Source organism: Pongo pygmaeus, chromosome 10 (assembly GCF_028885625.2).
Source record: "Pongo pygmaeus isolate AG05252 chromosome 10, NHGRI_mPonPyg2-v2.0_pri, whole genome shotgun sequence".
Taxonomy (NCBI): domain Eukaryota; kingdom Metazoa; phylum Chordata; class Mammalia; order Primates; family Hominidae; genus Pongo; species Pongo pygmaeus.
In genome coordinates, this window is record NC_072383.2 from 4,674,672 (window position 1) to 4,693,425 (window position 18,754).

The 18,754-nt window shown below is 43.8% G+C and overlaps 2 protein-coding genes across 5 annotated transcripts in view; one reads left to right on the plus strand and one right to left on the minus strand.

The window, feature by feature from the left end:
- Positions 1–6,863, minus strand: part of AKAP3 (A-kinase anchoring protein 3) — a 33,464-nt gene extending 26,601 nt beyond the window's left edge. For 2 of the 4 annotated variants that reach the window (XM_054444711.2, XM_054444709.2), the window contains exon 1: positions 2,828–3,271. Coding sequence is in view for 1 of the 4 variants with exons in the window: in XM_054444708.2 (XP_054300683.1) it covers positions 6,513–6,536 (24 nt within the window). In the remaining 3 variants the exon portion in view is untranslated. Of the gene's footprint in view, positions 1–2,827; positions 3,272–6,512 lie in introns of those variants that run through there. The other 2 variants (XM_054444708.2, XM_054444712.2) reach the window with 2 other exon arrangements.
- The window catches only part of NDUFA9 (NADH:ubiquinone oxidoreductase subunit A9), a 41,081-nt gene continuing 29,181 nt past the window's right edge, over positions 6,855–18,754 (plus strand). The window contains exons 1-4 of the mRNA XM_054444713.2: positions 6,855–6,943; positions 15,075–15,245; positions 15,606–15,703; positions 18,521–18,612. Coding sequence (XP_054300688.1) covers positions 6,895–6,943; positions 15,075–15,245; positions 15,606–15,703; positions 18,521–18,612 — 410 coding nt within the window. The 5' untranslated portion in view covers positions 6,855–6,894. The remainder of the gene's footprint in view (positions 6,944–15,074; positions 15,246–15,605; positions 15,704–18,520; positions 18,613–18,754) is intronic.

Consider the following 18,754-nt stretch of genomic DNA (forward strand, 5'->3'; position numbering starts at 1 on the left):
TCTTAAATGACTATTGTTATTTCTCACTTTCAAATCACTGGTATACAGTCTTTTTAAACAATGAAGACCCTAAAAATTTTTAGCTTAATTTTAAATTTGCTTAAATAGGAAGTTGGAAGAAAAATAGCTGGAATGAAGAATAAGCACCCTGAAATTATGGAACTGAAAACACTTTGCAAGCATCTTTGAGGACTTGAGAGAAATACACACACTCAAGTTATAAAGGGAGTTCATAGATATCTTCCAGATAAATTAACTTCCTTGTTTTAGTTCTACTAAGACATTTCAGTGGAAGACATTAGGGCACTGTACTCTCTTCTTGAATATCCACCCAGCCCCCCAGTAATGGCTCTCTAAATTCTACTCTTACTTTTTAGCCCAGGTCAAGGGCTACCCCATCCATGAAATATTTTCTAGCTACCTAATGAATGTGATTGCTCCCTCACTGAGGTTTCCATCATATTTTGTTTCAACATGTACATTCTATCTAGTATTTTAATTGCTCCCATATATTTCATTTTCTTTATTGGATGACTTCATAAGGGGAGAGGCATTTTCCTATTCATCTTGATATCTCTCATAGTAGCTAGTATCTTAAAATTAGAGCTCAATAATTATCTGCTGAAAGAATGAATATGCACAGTCTGCCCATTTTCAGATAGCTCATTTTTTCTTTTGGATTGGAGAATCCAAGGACAAAAAAGAGACAGCTTGCTCAAATTTACTATGGTGGTAATCCATATATTCAAGCCTTCTTGAAGCTTGACTCCTTTGGGAGATATGTTCACCGCACAGACTTAGTCAATGATTTACTAACAGACTTTCCTATTCCACTAGTACAAATAAATCAACATCTTAAAAGTGCTTTTGTATTTTTTTTTCACAGAAAGCGTAACTACTAGTCAAATATATTCAGCAAACACTTCACTTAAATATATTCTAATGTTTTAATTCTATTTTCTAGGTCCTATGTGTGGGTTTATCTGCATCATGAAACTTGTTTTGGACTTTTAAAAATTCCTAATTGTCTGTCCTAGATGACAGCATCTATAAAGAGGTACTTTAATACTTATTAATGATAACGACATTCAGATTTCTAAATCAATGTTTCTCATAATAAAGTGGAAAAGAAGAAAGATCTAAAGAGTTTAATGAAGTCAGTGAATGGATTAATAAATTGCTGTAAGTTTAAAAGCTGGTAAATAATATCCTGGAGTTAGGGTAGGAAAAAAAAAGAGAAAATGATACTTTGTGTTATCTATTAAAGATAAATGGACCTTAGAAACCCTATTTTCTAATACTCTCAGCTTATAGATTAGGATATTGAGGCTCAGAAAGAAATACTAGAATCAGCAGATATATTCCTTTAGATATTCCAGCCCTGCTAACATTCTGGCAGCTGTGAAATTTTCCCATGGCCAATAGAAGGATTGGACTAAAATGTTCCTCAAAAATGTCAATGTGATGATTACTTCAAGTTGAGGAGGAGTGCAAATCTGAATGCCAGTCATGAAGGGCATAAGCAACATAGGGGCTTGGTTATGGTCGTTATATCCTAGACCACAGCTCCATCTCAAGGTAGTTTTCTCCTGTATCCATTTTAAGTGAGAGGCCCCTGTTTACCCAAAGTTCCTAAACTCATGTAAAAACTCAGATTGCAGAAGCGAAAGCGTAAGTAAAGTTCTTGCAGGGTTGCTAAGTACTTGATCGAGTTTTGAGGTTCATTCAACCAGGTTTTATTACTAGTTTTGAGAGGGAAGAGTATGTTTCTTACATCCGTTTTCTTTTACTGCCTTCCTTTCTGTAAGTGCCTGCTACATTGTAGAAGTTCAATAAACTTGGTTGCTGATTAAATCAGAGTTTCAATCGATTTTCTTTAAATAAAGATTTGTGTGTGTGTGTGTCTCAATGGCACCATTCATTGTTAAGCTTTCCGGTGGAACGTCTTTATTTTTACCTTCCCTAAGTAATAGGTGCTTCTTCTAGTCCCTGTTAGTATAGATACTTTCACTACATAGCTATAGATATCCTGCCCTTTCCCAGTTCTGTTGTCTAACCAAGACTTCAGAAATAACAGTGAGAGGATAAAAGTGTATGAGAATTGGACTCAGGGTTATACCAGTTCTATTTCGCTCTTGGGGTACTGGAGAGGAAATAAATTTAGGAATGGCCACACAATGAATAGGAAAAGTCAGCGGGTAGTCAAGCTTCTACTCTATCAAATGGGGAAGCAGGAAGTAAGGCCCCTCATGTCTCCAAAAGGATGGCTGAGGAGATCTTGTCAAATCTGTAACAAAATCACAATGTCAGCAGCAAAGATGGTAGGTTTGACTTTAAAGCTGCTGAAGGAGAGGTTCACTTATTTCCAGAGGATTCACAGGTAAGATTAAAATTGGCTGAGCAGGCCGGGCACGGTGACTCACACCTGTAATCCCAGTACTTTGGGAGGCCGAAGTGGAGGGGATCCCTTGAGGTCAGGAGTTTGAGACCAGCCTGGCCGACATGGCGAAACCCTGTCTCTACTAAAAATACAAAAATTAGCCAGGTGAGATGGTGGATGCCTGTAATCTCAGCTACTCGGGAGTCTGAGGCAGAGGAATCACTTGAATCCAGGAGGTGGAGGTTGCAGTGAGCCGAGATTGCAGTACTGCACTCCAGTTGGGCAACAGAGTGAGACTCCATCTCAAACAAAAAAAAAATTGGCTGGACAGAAGAACAACGCTAAGTTGAACATAACAAGTTTCCTATCACTTGTCACTGAATTCTCCCTTCCAACCACAGAGGATCAGAAAATGGGCTGTTATATCAGTCCAGTAAGATTACCTACCTCTGTAGTACTGGAATAGTGAACCACAGAAGACTCCAGAATATACTTTTAAAGTCAATGAAGATGCTGGGATGTTCTTGCTCAGCTCAAGATCTTGTTTCTTCCTGTGGCCTTCCATGTACCTCCCCCTTGCTGGGACCGGACAGTGACATCAGAATCACAATTGGTGATATCACTGCCTCTATAGCAACAGTAGTGAGGCTACCAGAAAATGAATGGTCAAAAGGACAAAGAGGAGGGGTGAAGATATACTCCAAGGAACTGATGTTTAGTTTAGAAGGACTGGGCTTTATTCTGATTAATTCTCTCTTTAGAGCAGTGGTCCCCAAACTTTTTCACACCAGGGACCAGTTTTGGGAACGACAATGTTTCCATACATGGGAGTGGGGTGGGAGTATGGTTTCTGGATGATTCAAGCACATTACATTTGTTGTGCGCTTTATTTCTACTATTATGCCATAATACAGAATCAGCGGGAGTCCTGTCTTCCTGCAACTAGATGGTCTCATCTGGGGATGGTGGGAGACAGCGACAGATCATCAGGCACTAGATTCTCATAAGGAGTGCACAACCTACACTTTTCACAATAGGGTTCAAGCTCCTATGAGAATCTAATGCCACCACTGATCTGACAGGAGGTGGAGCTCAGCTTTGCTCACTTGCTCACCATTTACCTGCTGTGTGGCCAGGTTCTAACAGACCATGGACTGGTACCGGTCCATGGCCTGAGGGTTGGGGACCTCTGCTTTAGAGTGTTTAATATAGGTGGGGGAATACGGGAGGGGGACATTTTGCCAACGGATTCCACTTAAAGCAGCAGAGTATTATGTATTAACAAATCTAGAGGGCTGCAGAGGAAAATGAGAAATAAAAGAATTGAGGGTCTAAATTTTATGCAAAGCCCATGGAATCACTTCATTTTGTCAGATCCAGCCAGGACTCTTCTTATTTACAAGCATCTTGCCTTTTGTAAAAAAATTATTTTTAGGATATTTTGCCTAAACTGACCATCTCTGGGTTATAATTTGTCTTAGATGCTCAGAGATACAATAACCCTATTTTATCGTTTGCAATGCCTGACCTGAGAAACTGTAGTGGGAAAAATCAGACCAAGAGGCATTTGGTTAGCTACTCTTTCTGTGCTTTATTACTACATTCTCTGAAAATGTTACCTCAGCTACTCTGTAATTAATAATTAAATATAGGACTAGTATATAGTTTCCATGGAGCAAAAAGAACTTCCAAGCATGGCCACGAGATAATGATGAAAATTGCCACAGATTCAAAAGTGACTGGTTTATTACAGGGTTCCTTCAAAAAAGTTATTTATCGCTGGGCGCAGTGGCTCACGTCTGTAATCCCAGCACTTTGGGAGGCTGAGGCAGGCAGATCACTAGAGGTCAGGAGTTCAGGACCAGCCTGGCCAACATGGCAGAACCCTGTCTCTAATAAAAATACAAAAAATTAGCCAGGCATGGTGGTACATGCTTGTAATCCCAGCTACTCAGGAGACTGAGGCAGGAGAATCGCTTGAACCTGGGAGGCAGAAGTTGCAGTGAGCAGAGATAGCACCATCGCACTCCAGCCTGGGTGACAGAGTGAGACTCAAAAAAAAAAAAGTTACTTATCCACTGATGATCTTTTATATTGTCTCAAGAGCTTTTGTATTCTTTTCACAGAAAGTGCACCTACTAGTCAAATTATATTTGTCAATATATCTCAGTTTCTTTTTTTCTTTTTTTTGAGACAGTCTCAACTCTCGCCCAGGCTGGAGTACAGCGGGCACGATCTCGGCTCACTGCAACCTTCGCTTCCCAGGTTCAAGTGATTCTCATGCCTCAGCCTCCTGAGTAACTGGGATTACAGGTGCACACCACCACACATGGCTAATTTTTGTATTTTTAGTAGAGGCTGGGTTTCACTATGTTGGCCAAGCTGGTCTCGAACTCCTGACCTCAAGTGATCTGCCTGCCTCGACCTCCCAAAGTGCTGGGATTACAGGCATGAGCCACTGCACCTGGCCTCTTCGTCTTTGAAATAATGGGGCTTGCTGAGCTCCTAAAATCTCTTCCAGCTCTAACATTCTATGATTTTGATATTTCAGTGGTATTTGAATAGTACTGCATGGACCTACATATAGCACTTTGCGGTGACAAAGCATCTTTGCATCTATTACGTCACCCGATTCTCATAATAACCTTTTGAGGTACCAGGGTAGGTTTTATTTACCCTGTTAGACAGGTGTAGAAACTTGTCCAGGTCACAACTAATGACTGATAAAACTGGGAATGGGATCTACTATTCTGGGTGTTAAAAATCGGTGTTCTTTCAGCCGGTCACAGTGACTCATGCCTGTAAACCCAGCACTTTTGGAGGCCAAGGTGAGAGGAGGTCTTGAGCCCAGGAATTTGAGACAAGCCTGGGCAATATAGTAAGACCTCATCTCTGGGGAAAAAAAAAGTCAGTGTTCTTTTAATTACATCATGCAACCTTGAAACTAGAACTGAGAACGTGAGGCAGTGTTTAACTTAGAGATTTTAAATTATATAATTGGCAGTGTTATACAGGAGTTAGCAGGTTGCTGATGACAGTCAGGATCTGTTGATCTGAACAAGGAAAGTATGTTAGTATCCATATTGGTCCCAAAATCAAGTATTAGCAAATTGTGTTAAGTGAACATAGGATAAGGCCAAGAAATATGACAGTGTAGCAATACTACTAAGCTTCTTGGATGAAATTCAAGGTTTTTTTCTCTCTTCCAATTCAATTTGGTAGGCGACACTTCAGTAAACTGTAGGGGTAAGATAGAGTGGAAACAGCCAAGATTTCAAGCCTAGAAATAAGCAACTTCTACATCCCTACTCATCACAGGCCTTTTTGTCTATCTCAGAAACACATACTTTTCCTGAAAAAACAAAGCACTAGAAGTATTACCAAGTCTAGAAGGAACCCGCCCTCCCCAAACTAGGTGGTTTTCTGATAAGCCTAAGGTATGTTTCACAGGATCACTGGTTGCTGTCTCCTACCCAGGAATCTGGAGAGGTTGACCAGAATAAAGTATTTTAAAATCCAAGCGCTTAGTCTAACTTGGAATTTCCTCAGTTTCTAGATGGCTCTTTGTAGAACAATGCAGATTCTCAAAGGTGTCCACAGTTAAAGAAAAAATTACAAGCCATTGCGCTAGAGAGAGCCATCTGCAGTTTCCCCTTAGACGGATGTTCAGATGGCACACATGGCCACTAAATTTTACATAATATTTCAGGAAGTTCACAGATTTCCCGAAGCCCACTCATGAATCACACTTCTGGTTAAGAACTCCTAGATTCATATGCCAGTTGGTGATAAGTGCTTTGGTATCTAAACTTAAACCAAAAATTGGTGGAATAATTACCACCTTGGATAGGATGGTCAGAGAAGTTTTATCCGAAGAGGTCACTTTTGAGCAGAGACTTGAGCTGGTGCAGACACCTGAGTGTGCATTCCAGGAAACGCGACCAGCAGGCGCAAGGGTCCCTATGAGAGAATGTGCTTGGCGGGCTCGACGTACATTTATTTACTTGGGACACACCCTATTTTGGTTTCTCTTCTCCACTTTTCCCCTCGTCCTTGTCCCCCTTTTTCTCTCTCCTGGGCCCTGGACCTCCTGAGCGCAGAGGGCTACGCCTCCTTCTTCCTCCGGACTCACCAGGGCTGCCAGCTTAGCTGACATTTTCAGGGAACAGGAAACTGAGAGTCAGGAAAGGTGAGCTCTTCTACCTCGGGTCTTGCCATTTTGCATGTCCTGAGTCAGTCACTGGTTAACTCTGAACTTCAGGTTCCTCGGCAACTAGAGATTATAAACAGCCTATACAGCCTATTCCAGATCTGAGATTCCAACAGCCAAAGTCTTTTCACTTCCTTTCTTCCCCATCTCCTTCACTTTCCCAGCTTTCTTCTTAACCAACAATCTACCCGAAACCGTCCTTTCTTGGTTAGCGCTTGCGCAGACAGGCGAGGAAAATAAGTTTTGACCCAGCTTAGTAGCCGTAGTCAGCCTGGAGCGCTGTCGTGGGGGATTGTGGGAAAAGATGGCGGCTGCCGCACGATCCCGGGTTGTCCGGGTCCTGTCAATGTCACGTAAGTGTCACCGGGAACGGCGGCCCCTGATCGGGATTCCGAGACGGGGATCTAAGGTTTTGGGAGTGGCACCGTGCTGCAGCGGTCACGCCAACTTCCTAGGCAGTGTGGTTTCTCTAGGTTTGGAGCTGCCTCAGTCTGGTTTCTCCTTTTGCTTTCCGCTTCCCCGGCTCACATATTCAGTTGTGCACCACCTTGGGAGGGGACAAAAGATCTTAAGCAGCTGTAAGCGAAGAGGAGAATGCGGGGGACACGTTAGGGATCGAGAGAATCAGAATTCTGATGTGGTTGTAAGGGTTTAGGGTTATGAGAAATATTTGTATGGGGCGGGGGGAGAAATGTGTAAGGGAGCGGAAAAAAGGCTAGTGGCGAGAGGTTTTCTTGGATTGTCTTTATGACCTTGTGCAAACCCTTAATGGGTCTCAATTCATATGAGCACAATGGAAATGATAATATTACAATACAAGGGAGTCTCTGATAAGATTAAATGAGCTAATATTTATAAAAGCATCCTTTTACCCAAAAGCGTCTGTACGGATATAGAATGTGTTGGGCAAAGTGCGCTGGGGTCTGGGGGAGAGAGTGATGTTTGAGGAGAGAAGAATCAGGAGCTTGGTGGAAACGAAAGTGAAGAATGAAGGCTATGTTAGAATTTGTTAGTATTATTTAGTTTCCCTTCTGTTCTGATTGGATCTGCTCCCACTCCTCAAACTGAAAACATACATTTGTCCTTCCACTCACTAAAAAGCAAGGAAATTAGAAATACGGTTACACTTCATCATTGTTCTTTCACCCTCTACTCTTCCACAAACATATTCCAATCAAACCCCCAAAGTTGTATTTTTCTTAGTGTATTTTAGTCGTTACAGAATATCATTTGCTTTCAAAATCGGCTCATGTCAGAATCACTCGTAAAGCTTTATAAAAATTAGAAATGAGGACTGAGTGTAGAGCTATTGAGTCAGAATTTGTGAGATTATCTCCTTGCACCTTTAATTTTTAAAAGCACCACAGATAGGTTTGATGTTCAGCCTGAGGCAAGAATTAGGAGTGTTTAGAGGATCCCTTTTTTTTCTGTTTTCCATCTTGGGTAGAACTCCTGCATACCACTGGGAAGGTGGTGGTGCACATCACTTATAGTGGATGGTTTTGTAGTCACAATGTCTTTGCAAAGACATTTGCTGGTTCTTGTTAAACTGTTACAATTGTATGACATAATGTAGATTGTGAATGGTAATCACTATTTATTGAGTACCTGCTATCTGCAATCTCCAGTTCTAGGTATTTTTATTAATTTTCTCTTTTAACTTACTTTCCTGTGACTGACACCATAGTTTGTGTTCTTAACCACTCTGCGTTATTGTCTGGTAAAGTAAGTTTTTGAGTAAATTCTGTAGAGGCAAGTCTAGTATGTAACATAATCCACACACTATAGGACAGAACTGTGTAAGACAACTATATATAGTTAAGTGTGGCAAGACTAGTAAGTATCACAGGAAATCATAAAAGGGAAAGATTAGTATCATTTGAGGTACGGAGGGATGATTGGAAGACCAGTGGAGAATTGTAGTGCTCCCACTGATCTCTTTAGGGCTGTTATGATCTGGAAAGTCCTCTGGTAAAGGCAAGTGGATGAGAATGGAGTCATGAGGTATTCAAGAGGCAGTGAAATGACTACCTGTATATCTGGGATAGTGGAAAAGGAAGTTGAATGTGTTAGATGGGATCAGACAATGGAGACCTTTGAAAGCCAAGCAGAGCTTAGATCAGTAGTCTCCAAAGGGAGTTGTGCAAGAGGACCTAATAAGTTGTGGAAATATAATATTAGAACTCCTAACAATTGCTTTCTATAGTAATAATAGCTAACACTTATGTAGTTTAAACTGTATGCCACACACTATTCTAAGTAATATATGATTTATAATGTGTATATCATATTGGTACTACATAGAACATGCATATAATTTTTTAAATAAATACTTAAAAAAATTAATGCAGTGTACAAGCAAATATGTCTGGACTTGGTTTGGGTATTGCAGTAGGAAACTAGGTTTTTAAGCAGAGAAATGTAATGAATATATAATTAATAAAGAATATCGTTCTTCTAATAGTACTCATAATAAATGGAAGAAAGTGGAGAGGCTGGAACCAAAGAGAGTAATAATTTATATTTATCGCACCTACTACTTGCAAGGCACTGTGACAGATACTTGCCCATATGTTATTCTCATCAACCCTTTAAACTGTGAGCTTCATGAAGCCAGGGTTTTGCATTTTACTGTGATAGTCACAGTTTCTAGAATAATTCTTGGCCCATAATTATTAAAAAAACAAATAGCCATGTGAGGTTACTGTGACATTACCTTCTGAGAAATTTCAAAGTAATAAAAGCAACTATTATTCATAGAATGCTTAATGTGCTCTAGGTAATGTGCTACATGGTTTATGTATGTTTAATCCTCTTAACAGTCCTTTGAGGTATTAATTCCTTAACTCAAGTAATTCTTCCCAGTTCATTGACTCTGCCATCTTTTGCTTGTCTTATCCTATGTCCTCACTTCGTTACTCATCACTCTTATCATTCCCTTTTATGCATTCTCAGCTCCCCAGCTCAACTCCCATTGTCGTAAAAAACATTGACCCTGATTAAACAAAACTTTCCACGTAATTTGCTGCCTGCCACTGAGCAATGGAGAACGGGGCTAGGGAAAACTTCAAACTAATTTAAATTCATGAATACAAATCTCAAGTAGATTTTCAGTGCTACATTTTTCTAGGAAATTTGGTTTCCTTGTCTCCATAATCATTACTTAACATAGCGAGTTTCCTAAAACCTCTAACATGTGCTTTTGTCTCATTCTCAGCTTTACAGAGAAATCAAAGGAATCAGATGAGAACAGTCATTTTCCCACCATAAACTCTAATAGTTGATATGTGATAATTCTTTGCCTTTTCTCTTGTTACAGTGGGTGAGCTCCTTCTGTTCCAATCTGTGGCCAGTTCCTTCACTTTGCATTCAATCTCATCCTCTCAACTATTCATTCCCTTTCCTGAATCAGTAATTTTCTACCTCTACCGTGGAAATCATGTCATTTCCATCAGCACATAAATGTTAACTCGTATTTAAAACAAACAAACAAACAAACCTATCCCTGTCCTTGTTTCTCTAGTCCCATTTCTCCTTTCTCAGAAGGATTGTCTATACTCCTCATCTACTTCCTTGCCTCACAGCCTCTCTTGTTTGCTCCAGTCTGGCTTTCAGTCCCACTAATCCAATAAAATTGCTCTTATTTATGCCACCTACAGCCACATCCTCCAGCTTCTGTGGTCCTTTGTCCTCTTCCTACTTCACTTTCAGCATTTGGTAAAGTTAACCATTCTCTCCTTGAAACACTTTCTTTTTTTGGGGTTTTAGATTCTGTTTCCTTCTGAGTTTTTCTCCGACCTCATGGGATTGCTTTTTAATCTCCTTTACTAGTGCTTTGGGCTAGTCGCTAACCTTATCCATAAAGTGGTGATAAAGATAGCATTAAAAAAGATAATACCTATGCAGCACTTAGAATAATGCTGGACACCTTCCAAGAGCTCTGTAAAGGTAGCTGTTAATATGATGTTATTATTTTGTTATTATGATGTGTGTGGTCCATGATGTTTACTTTTAATTTCTGTCACTATCAGTGAGCTAGGCTATTTCTCCAATTCAATACTTTTGGATAGGGAAGAACAGTGGCCTTTGGGCAGAATGCCACCTGAAAGTCATCCCTAGAAACAAACACAGATTTTCTAAAGAAAGTCCTGTTTGTGTCTTTCACCTCTCCCAAGTGTACAAAGCACGAATGCTAAGCTCCGAAGTTTGTTGATTGGAGCAGAAGTGCGTTAGCACTTTAAACCTTTTTGTTTCTACTTACATGAAAGTTGAGCAGCTAACTCTAAAATTCCTTTCTAAGGAGTTAGAAGTAACTTGAAAACGAGTGTATCCAAAAGAGATTCGCATTCCTGCCATATGAAGAATATTTGACAGGACAGGGAATGTTTAACCTGGAGAAGAAGATATTTAGTGGGGCTATAATTGCTGCACTTAATTGTAGAAGAGGGATTAGACTTGTTCTTTGCCATTCTGGAGGAACACAGGGATAAAAACTTCTGGGAAGCAGTCACTGATTTCCCCTTGTGGTAGAACTTTCTTTCTGTTAGAATGGCTCAAAGCAGAATGGGCCGCTACAGGAAGTAGTGAGTTTCCCGACTCCACAGGTGTTCAGGCAAAAGCCAGATGATTTCTTTGCACACATGCTGTAGAGAAGATGTAAGCATTGGTACATGAACTTTGAGGGTTCATTCTAGTACCAAGAACCTCAGTCGATGAAAAAGAAATGGTGGAATGTTTGACAAGTCTCTTGCTGTTAAGCTTTCTAAAAGTCAGAACATCTTTTCTCAAGCACTTCACTCCTTTTATCATTATTTGTGATGTTCTTCAGTGGTTTTATAGTAAGTCTGAACTATTGAACTGCATTCTTTCTTTTTTTAATGTTCTGTACTAATAATCATCTGCTTCCGACCAATATCATCAACTTTGTTTTTCATTAGTCACCAGTTTCAGATTCTGTTCCAGGAGAGTCTTTTGCTGTTGCCCTGTGCTCTAGGCTTATTCATTCTACCTCTGCATTGTGATGTGTTCCTCATGGGATTCTGTCCTTTCTTTTTCTTTCTTCTTTAAGACCTTTCTCGCTCCCTCTCCCTCTCCCTCTCCCTCTCCCTCTCCCTCTCCCTCTCCCTCTCCCTCTCCCTCTCCCTCTCCCTCTCCCTCTCCCTCTCCCTTCGGTCTCCCTCTCCTTCTTTTTTCGGTCTCCCGCTGTTATCGAAGCTGGACTGTACTGCCATGATCTCGGCTCGCTGCAACCTCCCTGCCTCGGGCTCCTGTGACTCTCCTGCCTCGGCCTGCCGAGTGCCTGGGATTGCAGGCGCGCGCCGCCACGCCTGACTGGTTTTTGTATTTTTGGTGGACAGGGGGTTTCGCAGTGTTGACTGGGCTGGTCTCCAGCTCCTGGCCTCCAGTGATCTGCCCGCCTCGGCCTCCCGAGGTGCTGGGATTGCAGACGGAGTCTCGCTAACTCAATGCTCAATGGTGCTCAGGCTGGAGTGCAGTGGTGTGATCTCGGCTCGCTGCAACCTCCACCTACCAGCCTCCTGCCTTGGCCTCTTAAAGTGCTAAGATTACAGCCTCTGCCCCGCCGCCACCCCGTCTAGGAAGTGAGGAGCATCTCTGCCTGGCCACCCATCGTCTGGGATGTGAGGAGCCCCTCTGCCCGGCCGCCCTATCTGGGAAGTGAGGAGCGCCTCTGCCTGGCCACCCCGTCTGGGAGGTGAGGAGCGCCTCTGCCCGGCTGCCACCCCGTCTGGGAGGAAGTGAGGAGCGCTTCTGCTCGGCTGCCCCGTCTGGGAGATGAGGAGCACCTCTGCCCGGCCGCCCCGTCTGGGAGGTGAGGAGCGCCTCTGCCTGGCCGCCACCCCGTCTGGGAGGAAGTGAGGAGCGCCTCTGCCTGGTTGCCCCATCTGGGAAGTGAGGAGCACCTCTGCCTGGCCGCCACCCCGTCTGGGAAGTGAGGAGCGCCTCTGCCCGGCTGCCACCCCATATGGGAAGTGAGGAGCGCCTCTGCCCAGCCGCCCCTTCTGGGAGGTGAGGAGTGCCTCTGCCCAGCCGCCCCGTCTGGGAGGTGAGGAATGCCTCTGCCCGGCCGCCCCGTCTGGGAGGTGAGGAGCGCCTCTGCCTGGCCGCCACCCCGTCTGGGAGGAAGTGGGGAGCACCTCTGCCCAGCTGCCCCATCTGGGAAGTGAGGAGCGCCTCTACCCGGCTGCCACCCCCTATGGGAAGTGAGGAGCGCCTCTGCCCGGCCGCCCACTCTGGGAAGTGAGGAGCGCCTCTGCCCGGCCGCCCACTCTGGGAAGTGAGGAGCGCCTCTGCCTGGCCGCCCACTCTGGGAGGTGAGGAGCGCCTCTGCCTGGCCACTCCGTCTGGGAAAGGAGGAGCGCCTCTGCCCGGCCACCCCGTCAGGGAGGTGAGGAGCGCCTCTGCCCGGCCGCCACCCCGTCTGGGAGGAAGTGAGGAGCGCCTCTGCCCGGCTGCCCCATCTGGGAAGTGAGGAGCGCCTCTGCCCGGCTGCCACCCCGTATGGGAAGTGAGGAGCGCCTCTGCCCGGCCGCCCCGTCTGGGAGGTGAGGAGTGCCTCTGCCTGGCCATCCCGTCTGGGAAGTGAGGAGCGCCTCTGCCCGGCCACCCCGTCTGGGAAGTGAGGAGCGCCTCTGCCTGGCCGCCACCCCGTCTGGGAGGAAGTGAGGAGCGCCTCTGCCCGGCCGCCACCCCGTATGGGAAGTGAGGAGCGCCTCTGCCCGGCCGCCCCGTCTGGGAGGTGAGGAGTGCCTCTGCCCGGCTGCCACCCCGTCTGGGAGGAAGTGAGGAGCACCTATGCCCGGCTGCCCCGTCTGGGAGATGAGGAGCACCTCTGCCCGGCCGCCCCGTCTGGGAGATGAGGAGCACCTCTGCCCGGCCGCCCCGTCTGGGAGGTGAGGAGCGCCTCTGCCTGGCCGCCACCCCGTCTGGGAGGAAGTGAGGAGCGCCTCTGCCCGGCTGCCCCATCTGGGAAGTGAGGAGCGCCTCTGCCCGGCCGCCACCCCATATGGGAAGTGAGGAGCTCCTCTGCCTGGCCACTCCGTCTGGGAGGTGAGGAGCGCCTCTGCCCGGCCGCCCCGTCTGGGAGGTGAGGAGTGCCTCTGCCCGGCCATCACCCCGTCTGGGAGGAAGTGAGGAGCACCTCTGCCCGGCTGCCCCGTCTGGGAGATGAGGAGCACCTCTGCCCGGCCGCCCCGTCTGGGAGGTGAGGAGTGCCTCTGCCCGGCCGCCACCCCGTCTGGGAGGAAGTGAGGAGCACCTCTGCCCGGCCGCCCCCTCTGGGAAGTGAGGAGTGCCTCTGCCTGGCTGCCCCATCTGGGAAGGGAGGAGTGCCTCTGCCCAGCCGCCACACCGTCTGGGAAGTGAGGAGCGCCTCTGCCTGGCCACCCCGTCTAGGAGGTGAGGAGCGCCTCTGCCCGGCCGCCCAGTCTGGGAAGTGAGGAGCACCTCTGCTCGGCCGCCCTGTCTGGGAAGTGAGGAGCGCCTCTGCCCGGGCGGCCCCGTCTGGGAAGCGAGGAGCGCCTCTGCCCGGGCGGCCCCGTCTGGGAAGCGAGGAGCGCCTCTGCCCGGCCGCCCTGTCTGGGAGGTGAGGAGCACCTCTGCCCGGCCGCCCCGTCTGGGAAGTGAGGAGGACCTCTGCCCGGCCACCCCGTCTGGGATGTGAGGAGCGCCTCTGCTCGGCCGCCCCGTCTGGGAGGAGAAATTCTTCTGCCTTGGGATGCTGTTGATCTATGGCCTTTCCCCCAGCCCCGTGCTCTCTGAAACATATGCTGTGTCAACTCAGGGTTAAATGGATTAAGGGCGGTGCAAGATGTGCTTTGTTAAACAGATGCTTGAAGGCAGCATGCTCTTTAAGAGTCATCACCACTCCCTAATCTCAAGTACCCAGGGACACAAACACTGCAGAAGGCTGCAGGGACCTCTGCCTAGGAAAACCAGAGACCTTTGTTCATGTGTTTATCTCCTGACCTTCTCTCCACTATTATCCTATGACCCTCCCATATCCCCCTCTCCGAGAAACACCCAAGAATGATCAATAAATACTTCATAAATTAAAAAAAAAAAAAAAAAAAAAAAAAAAAAAAAAAAGACCTTTCTCAAAACATTTTATCCAGGAATACTTCCTCATGGTAATGTGATTTATTGCTCCTTTATTACATATTCTCAGTTCCTTTTACCATATAGGCTTATACTTTCCTACTTTGTGACTGTTTAATGTGTTTTTTAAAAAATGTGACTTATCTTCTTAGGTAAGTTACATTGTATAGGGTAGGGAGTATATTTCCTCATGTCCTCTGGATTCTATGTTGTAGTAGTTTGTGTTTATTATTGCCCTTGATACTTAAATTGCTAAAGTACTGATTGCAAAATAATGTTACAAGTTTTTAGGGAAAGGAGCTATTTGTGTTCACAGTTTTAAAAATATTAATATTTGCCATGCTTGTATACTTTGGGGTTTTGTTTAAGGTTCTGCCATTACTGCAATAGCCACATCTGTGTGTCACGGCCCACCCCGTCGCCAGCTTCATCATGCCCTCATACCTCATGGGAAAGGTGGACGTTCCTCAGTCAGTGGGATTGTGGCCACTGTGTTTGGAGCAACAGGATTCCTGGGGCGATATGTTGTCAACCACCTTGGTAAGTAAAGTTCCTTGAGTTCATATGCTCCATTGCCATTGATCAGGATTGCCTGATGAGAAGCATGAGCTATGTTTCTCTTCATTTTAACAGTATTATGAATTACTCCTATCTTGGATGTATGTAATTTTTATTTGTTGTGACATGAAGAGCACACTCATGCTCCTATATAGGAATTATTAGGATAGGAATAAGGGACTTTGAAAAGCTATGGCATCTTTAGCATGGCAAAATATTTTTTGTCAAATATAATATCAATTCACATACCATACTAGAATTTAAATATTTACCAAGTCACAATTGTATAATATATCCACATTATGTTAATGTTGATCCTTTTTTCAATCCATTCTCTTTTAGGACGCATGGGGTCACAGGTAATCATACCCTATCGGTGTGATACATATGACATCATGCACCTTCGTCCAATGGGTGACCTGGGCCAGCTTCTGTTTCTGGTAAGGGCCTTTATGACAGAATGAAGTTGACAAATACAAATTACTAAGATCATTTTTAGGAGTGATAGGCAGTATAATAAAGCAGTAATTTCTTCCCAGAATGGACCAAAGGCATCCTCTATTCCCAGGTCATTCTTTCAGCTAGGTTCCGGCATCTCCTTTGTCATGCAAGCTCTAGATTGGCAGTTGGCAAACTTTTTCTGTGAAGGGACAGATAGTAAATACTTCTGGCTTCGCAGGTTGTAGAGTCTTTGTCATAATTACTCAGCTCTGCCTTTGTAACTGGAAGTAGCCATAGACAATATGTACACAAATGGGCATGGCTGCATTTCAGTAAAATTTTATTTACAAAATGAGGCTGCAGGCTGAATTTGGCCTATGGACTATAGTTTGTCAATCCCTGCTCTAGACCTGTGCTGTCCAGTGTGGTAGCCACTGGCCACATGTGGCTACTGAGCACATGAAATGTGGCTAGTCTGAATTGAGATATGCTGTACGTATAAAATATACACCAGATTTCAAAGACTCAGTATGAAGAAAAGAATATACAATTCATCATTAATAATTTTTTATATTTGTTACATATTAAAATAATATTTTGGATATATTAGGTTAATTCATTATTAAAATGAATTTTACTTGTTTCTTTTTTACCTATGTGCTTCATGTTATATTTCTATTGGATAGTGCTCTATAAACATAAAAAAGTCACAAATAGGGTGTTTTATAACTTGGTTGTTTAGTATAGATTTAACTTAGAACAGTCCTTTCTGAGCATTCCCTTTGTCGTTCTTTAATCTACAGGTTCTTCCTTTAGGGCAGTAGTTGCCAATGGGGTGAGGCAGGGGAAAGAGGGTAGAGGAGGGCCATTAAGGGAGTGATTAATGGAACTCTTTGATTGTCACAGTGATTGGGGAGCAATCCTGGTTATTAGGTACAGGCCAGGGATGCTAAATATCCTACTGAGCACAGGACAGTCCCTTTCCACAAAGAGTTGTGCTGCCCCAAATGCCTGCAGCTAAGCTATTGATTGCTATACTCTCTGGGCCTTGATGTTTAAATCTACTGATCTTATAGCTGACTTCCTACTTGTTTTGTCCTGTAAGGAATGGAGTTACATATTTTCCCTTTTAAAAAAGATGTGCTAAACATCCTTACTATCTCTGGTAATATTCATACAGATTATTTGTAATCCCTTTAAAGTTTGATTTATTTTCATTTCATTTTCACATTTTCATTTATTCTTGACTCAGTGTTCACAAGCTAAGTATAATACTTATATCAGAAATTTCTTATTTCCAAAATGTTTTTCTTCTCCAAAATCTTACTATTAAGTATCTTCTTGGTATTAAAGTTACAGAAGCTTAGTTTATTCCTAGTTCTTTGTCCCTTAAGTTTGTTGGTCACCTTGTCAGAGCCTCAAAATTGAAGTATTTAAAAAGTGATGGGTGAAAACTTTTGAACCATTGGAATTAAACCAAATGACGTCTATTGCATTATTTCTGCAGAGATTTATTTCCTGAGTGTCTGGCATTGACCTGTGCTCTGAGCACGTTGGATGAGCAAGAGCACAGGAAACTCAGAGGCTTATATGTTTAGTGTTTGTTTATGTGTTTATTTTCAAGAAGGACTATTTGGGGTATGAGGTGCTGATTTCCCCACTTTAGTCTTTGTTTGCAACTGCTGTCTGAATGTCCATTTGGTTTGCCCACCTGACTGTGTGCCCTTGGGCCTTATCCCTGAAAGTTTGGTTTCCTTTTATTACATCCTTCATTGCTGTAGATTTTATGTATATTTCACTTAATCGTCATAATAACCTCGTGAGGTAAGTTGTGTTTTCTAATTTTACTTGGGGCTTGAAGAGATAATTTGTACAAAGTTAGTATATGGCAAACTGGGATTCGCATTCCTGTCTGACTCCAAAGCCACTGTTTAGACTGTGTCTTTTAACCCACTTTCTATCATCAGTCCTAACTGGTTCTTCCTGCTGGGGCTTCATCTTTTTGTTCTTGAATCTGATTTTATAGTTTGTTTTCTCTTTTCTAAATTAAACAGGCATTTTAGTTCTCTCTCTCTCTCTTTCATCCCCACTTTCTTTCTCTTTTCCCTTCTTGTTCTGTCTCCTTCCTATTGCACTGACTCATGCATGTGCACTTATTATTTGGTGCTAAGAAATTCTTATTACTTGTTATCTTCCATTGAAATGCTTATAGAAACCTGCCCTTGGCTCACCCTGAAGTTTTAGGTAGTTCTTTTTGACTCTTGTTTTTATGTTGTTAATGGAGAAATTACTAGATCTGGGGTTATAAAAGAGGAAAGAATTAAAAAGAAATAAGGAAATAGTCGTGAATGGCCCCAACTGACACTAGCCTTTAAAAGACACTCTTCCTATCTTCAGTCTGTAAGTGGTTGCTGTCAAAAAGGGAAAGTCTATCTCCTTAATGCTCCTTGCTTCTTTGGCTGTATTTCCGGATTGGAGACTTGGTCTCCTGGGTTTCTTTTGAAACTTAGTAGGGAGTAGTTGGGTGGACAAAAACTAATATGCTCCATTAAAAATCAATAGCTTCCTTTTTAGCTCTGTCATTTGATTACCTGAGTAAAGTGTACTTTTACCTGTTTGTCTCCAAAAGAGTGAGGGAATCAGCAGGGAGTTTCAGACGTCATTTCTGTGGTAATAAGTGGAGCTTAGATGAAATGGCACCATATTATGACTACAGCAGATGGCCCATTTTGAAACTTGCGTTGAGGAGGCTGCAGAAGTGTTGAATGCTGAGGTATACCCCTATGTTTTCATCCGATTGCTTTCTGCTATCATAGGAATGGGACGCGAGAGATAAAGATTCTATCCGACGAGTAGTACAACACAGCAATGTGGTCATCAATCTTATTGGACGAGACTGGGAAACCAGGTAAGTCTTTGACTGTCGTTTCTTCTTTGCTTAAGTCTTAGTTAGGGCTTAATAGACCTTCGTTGGGCACCTTCTATGTGCCAGCTATCAGAGTGACGTTTTCAATTAGTGAATAAGGGTTGGTTGAACAACCGCTTGCATA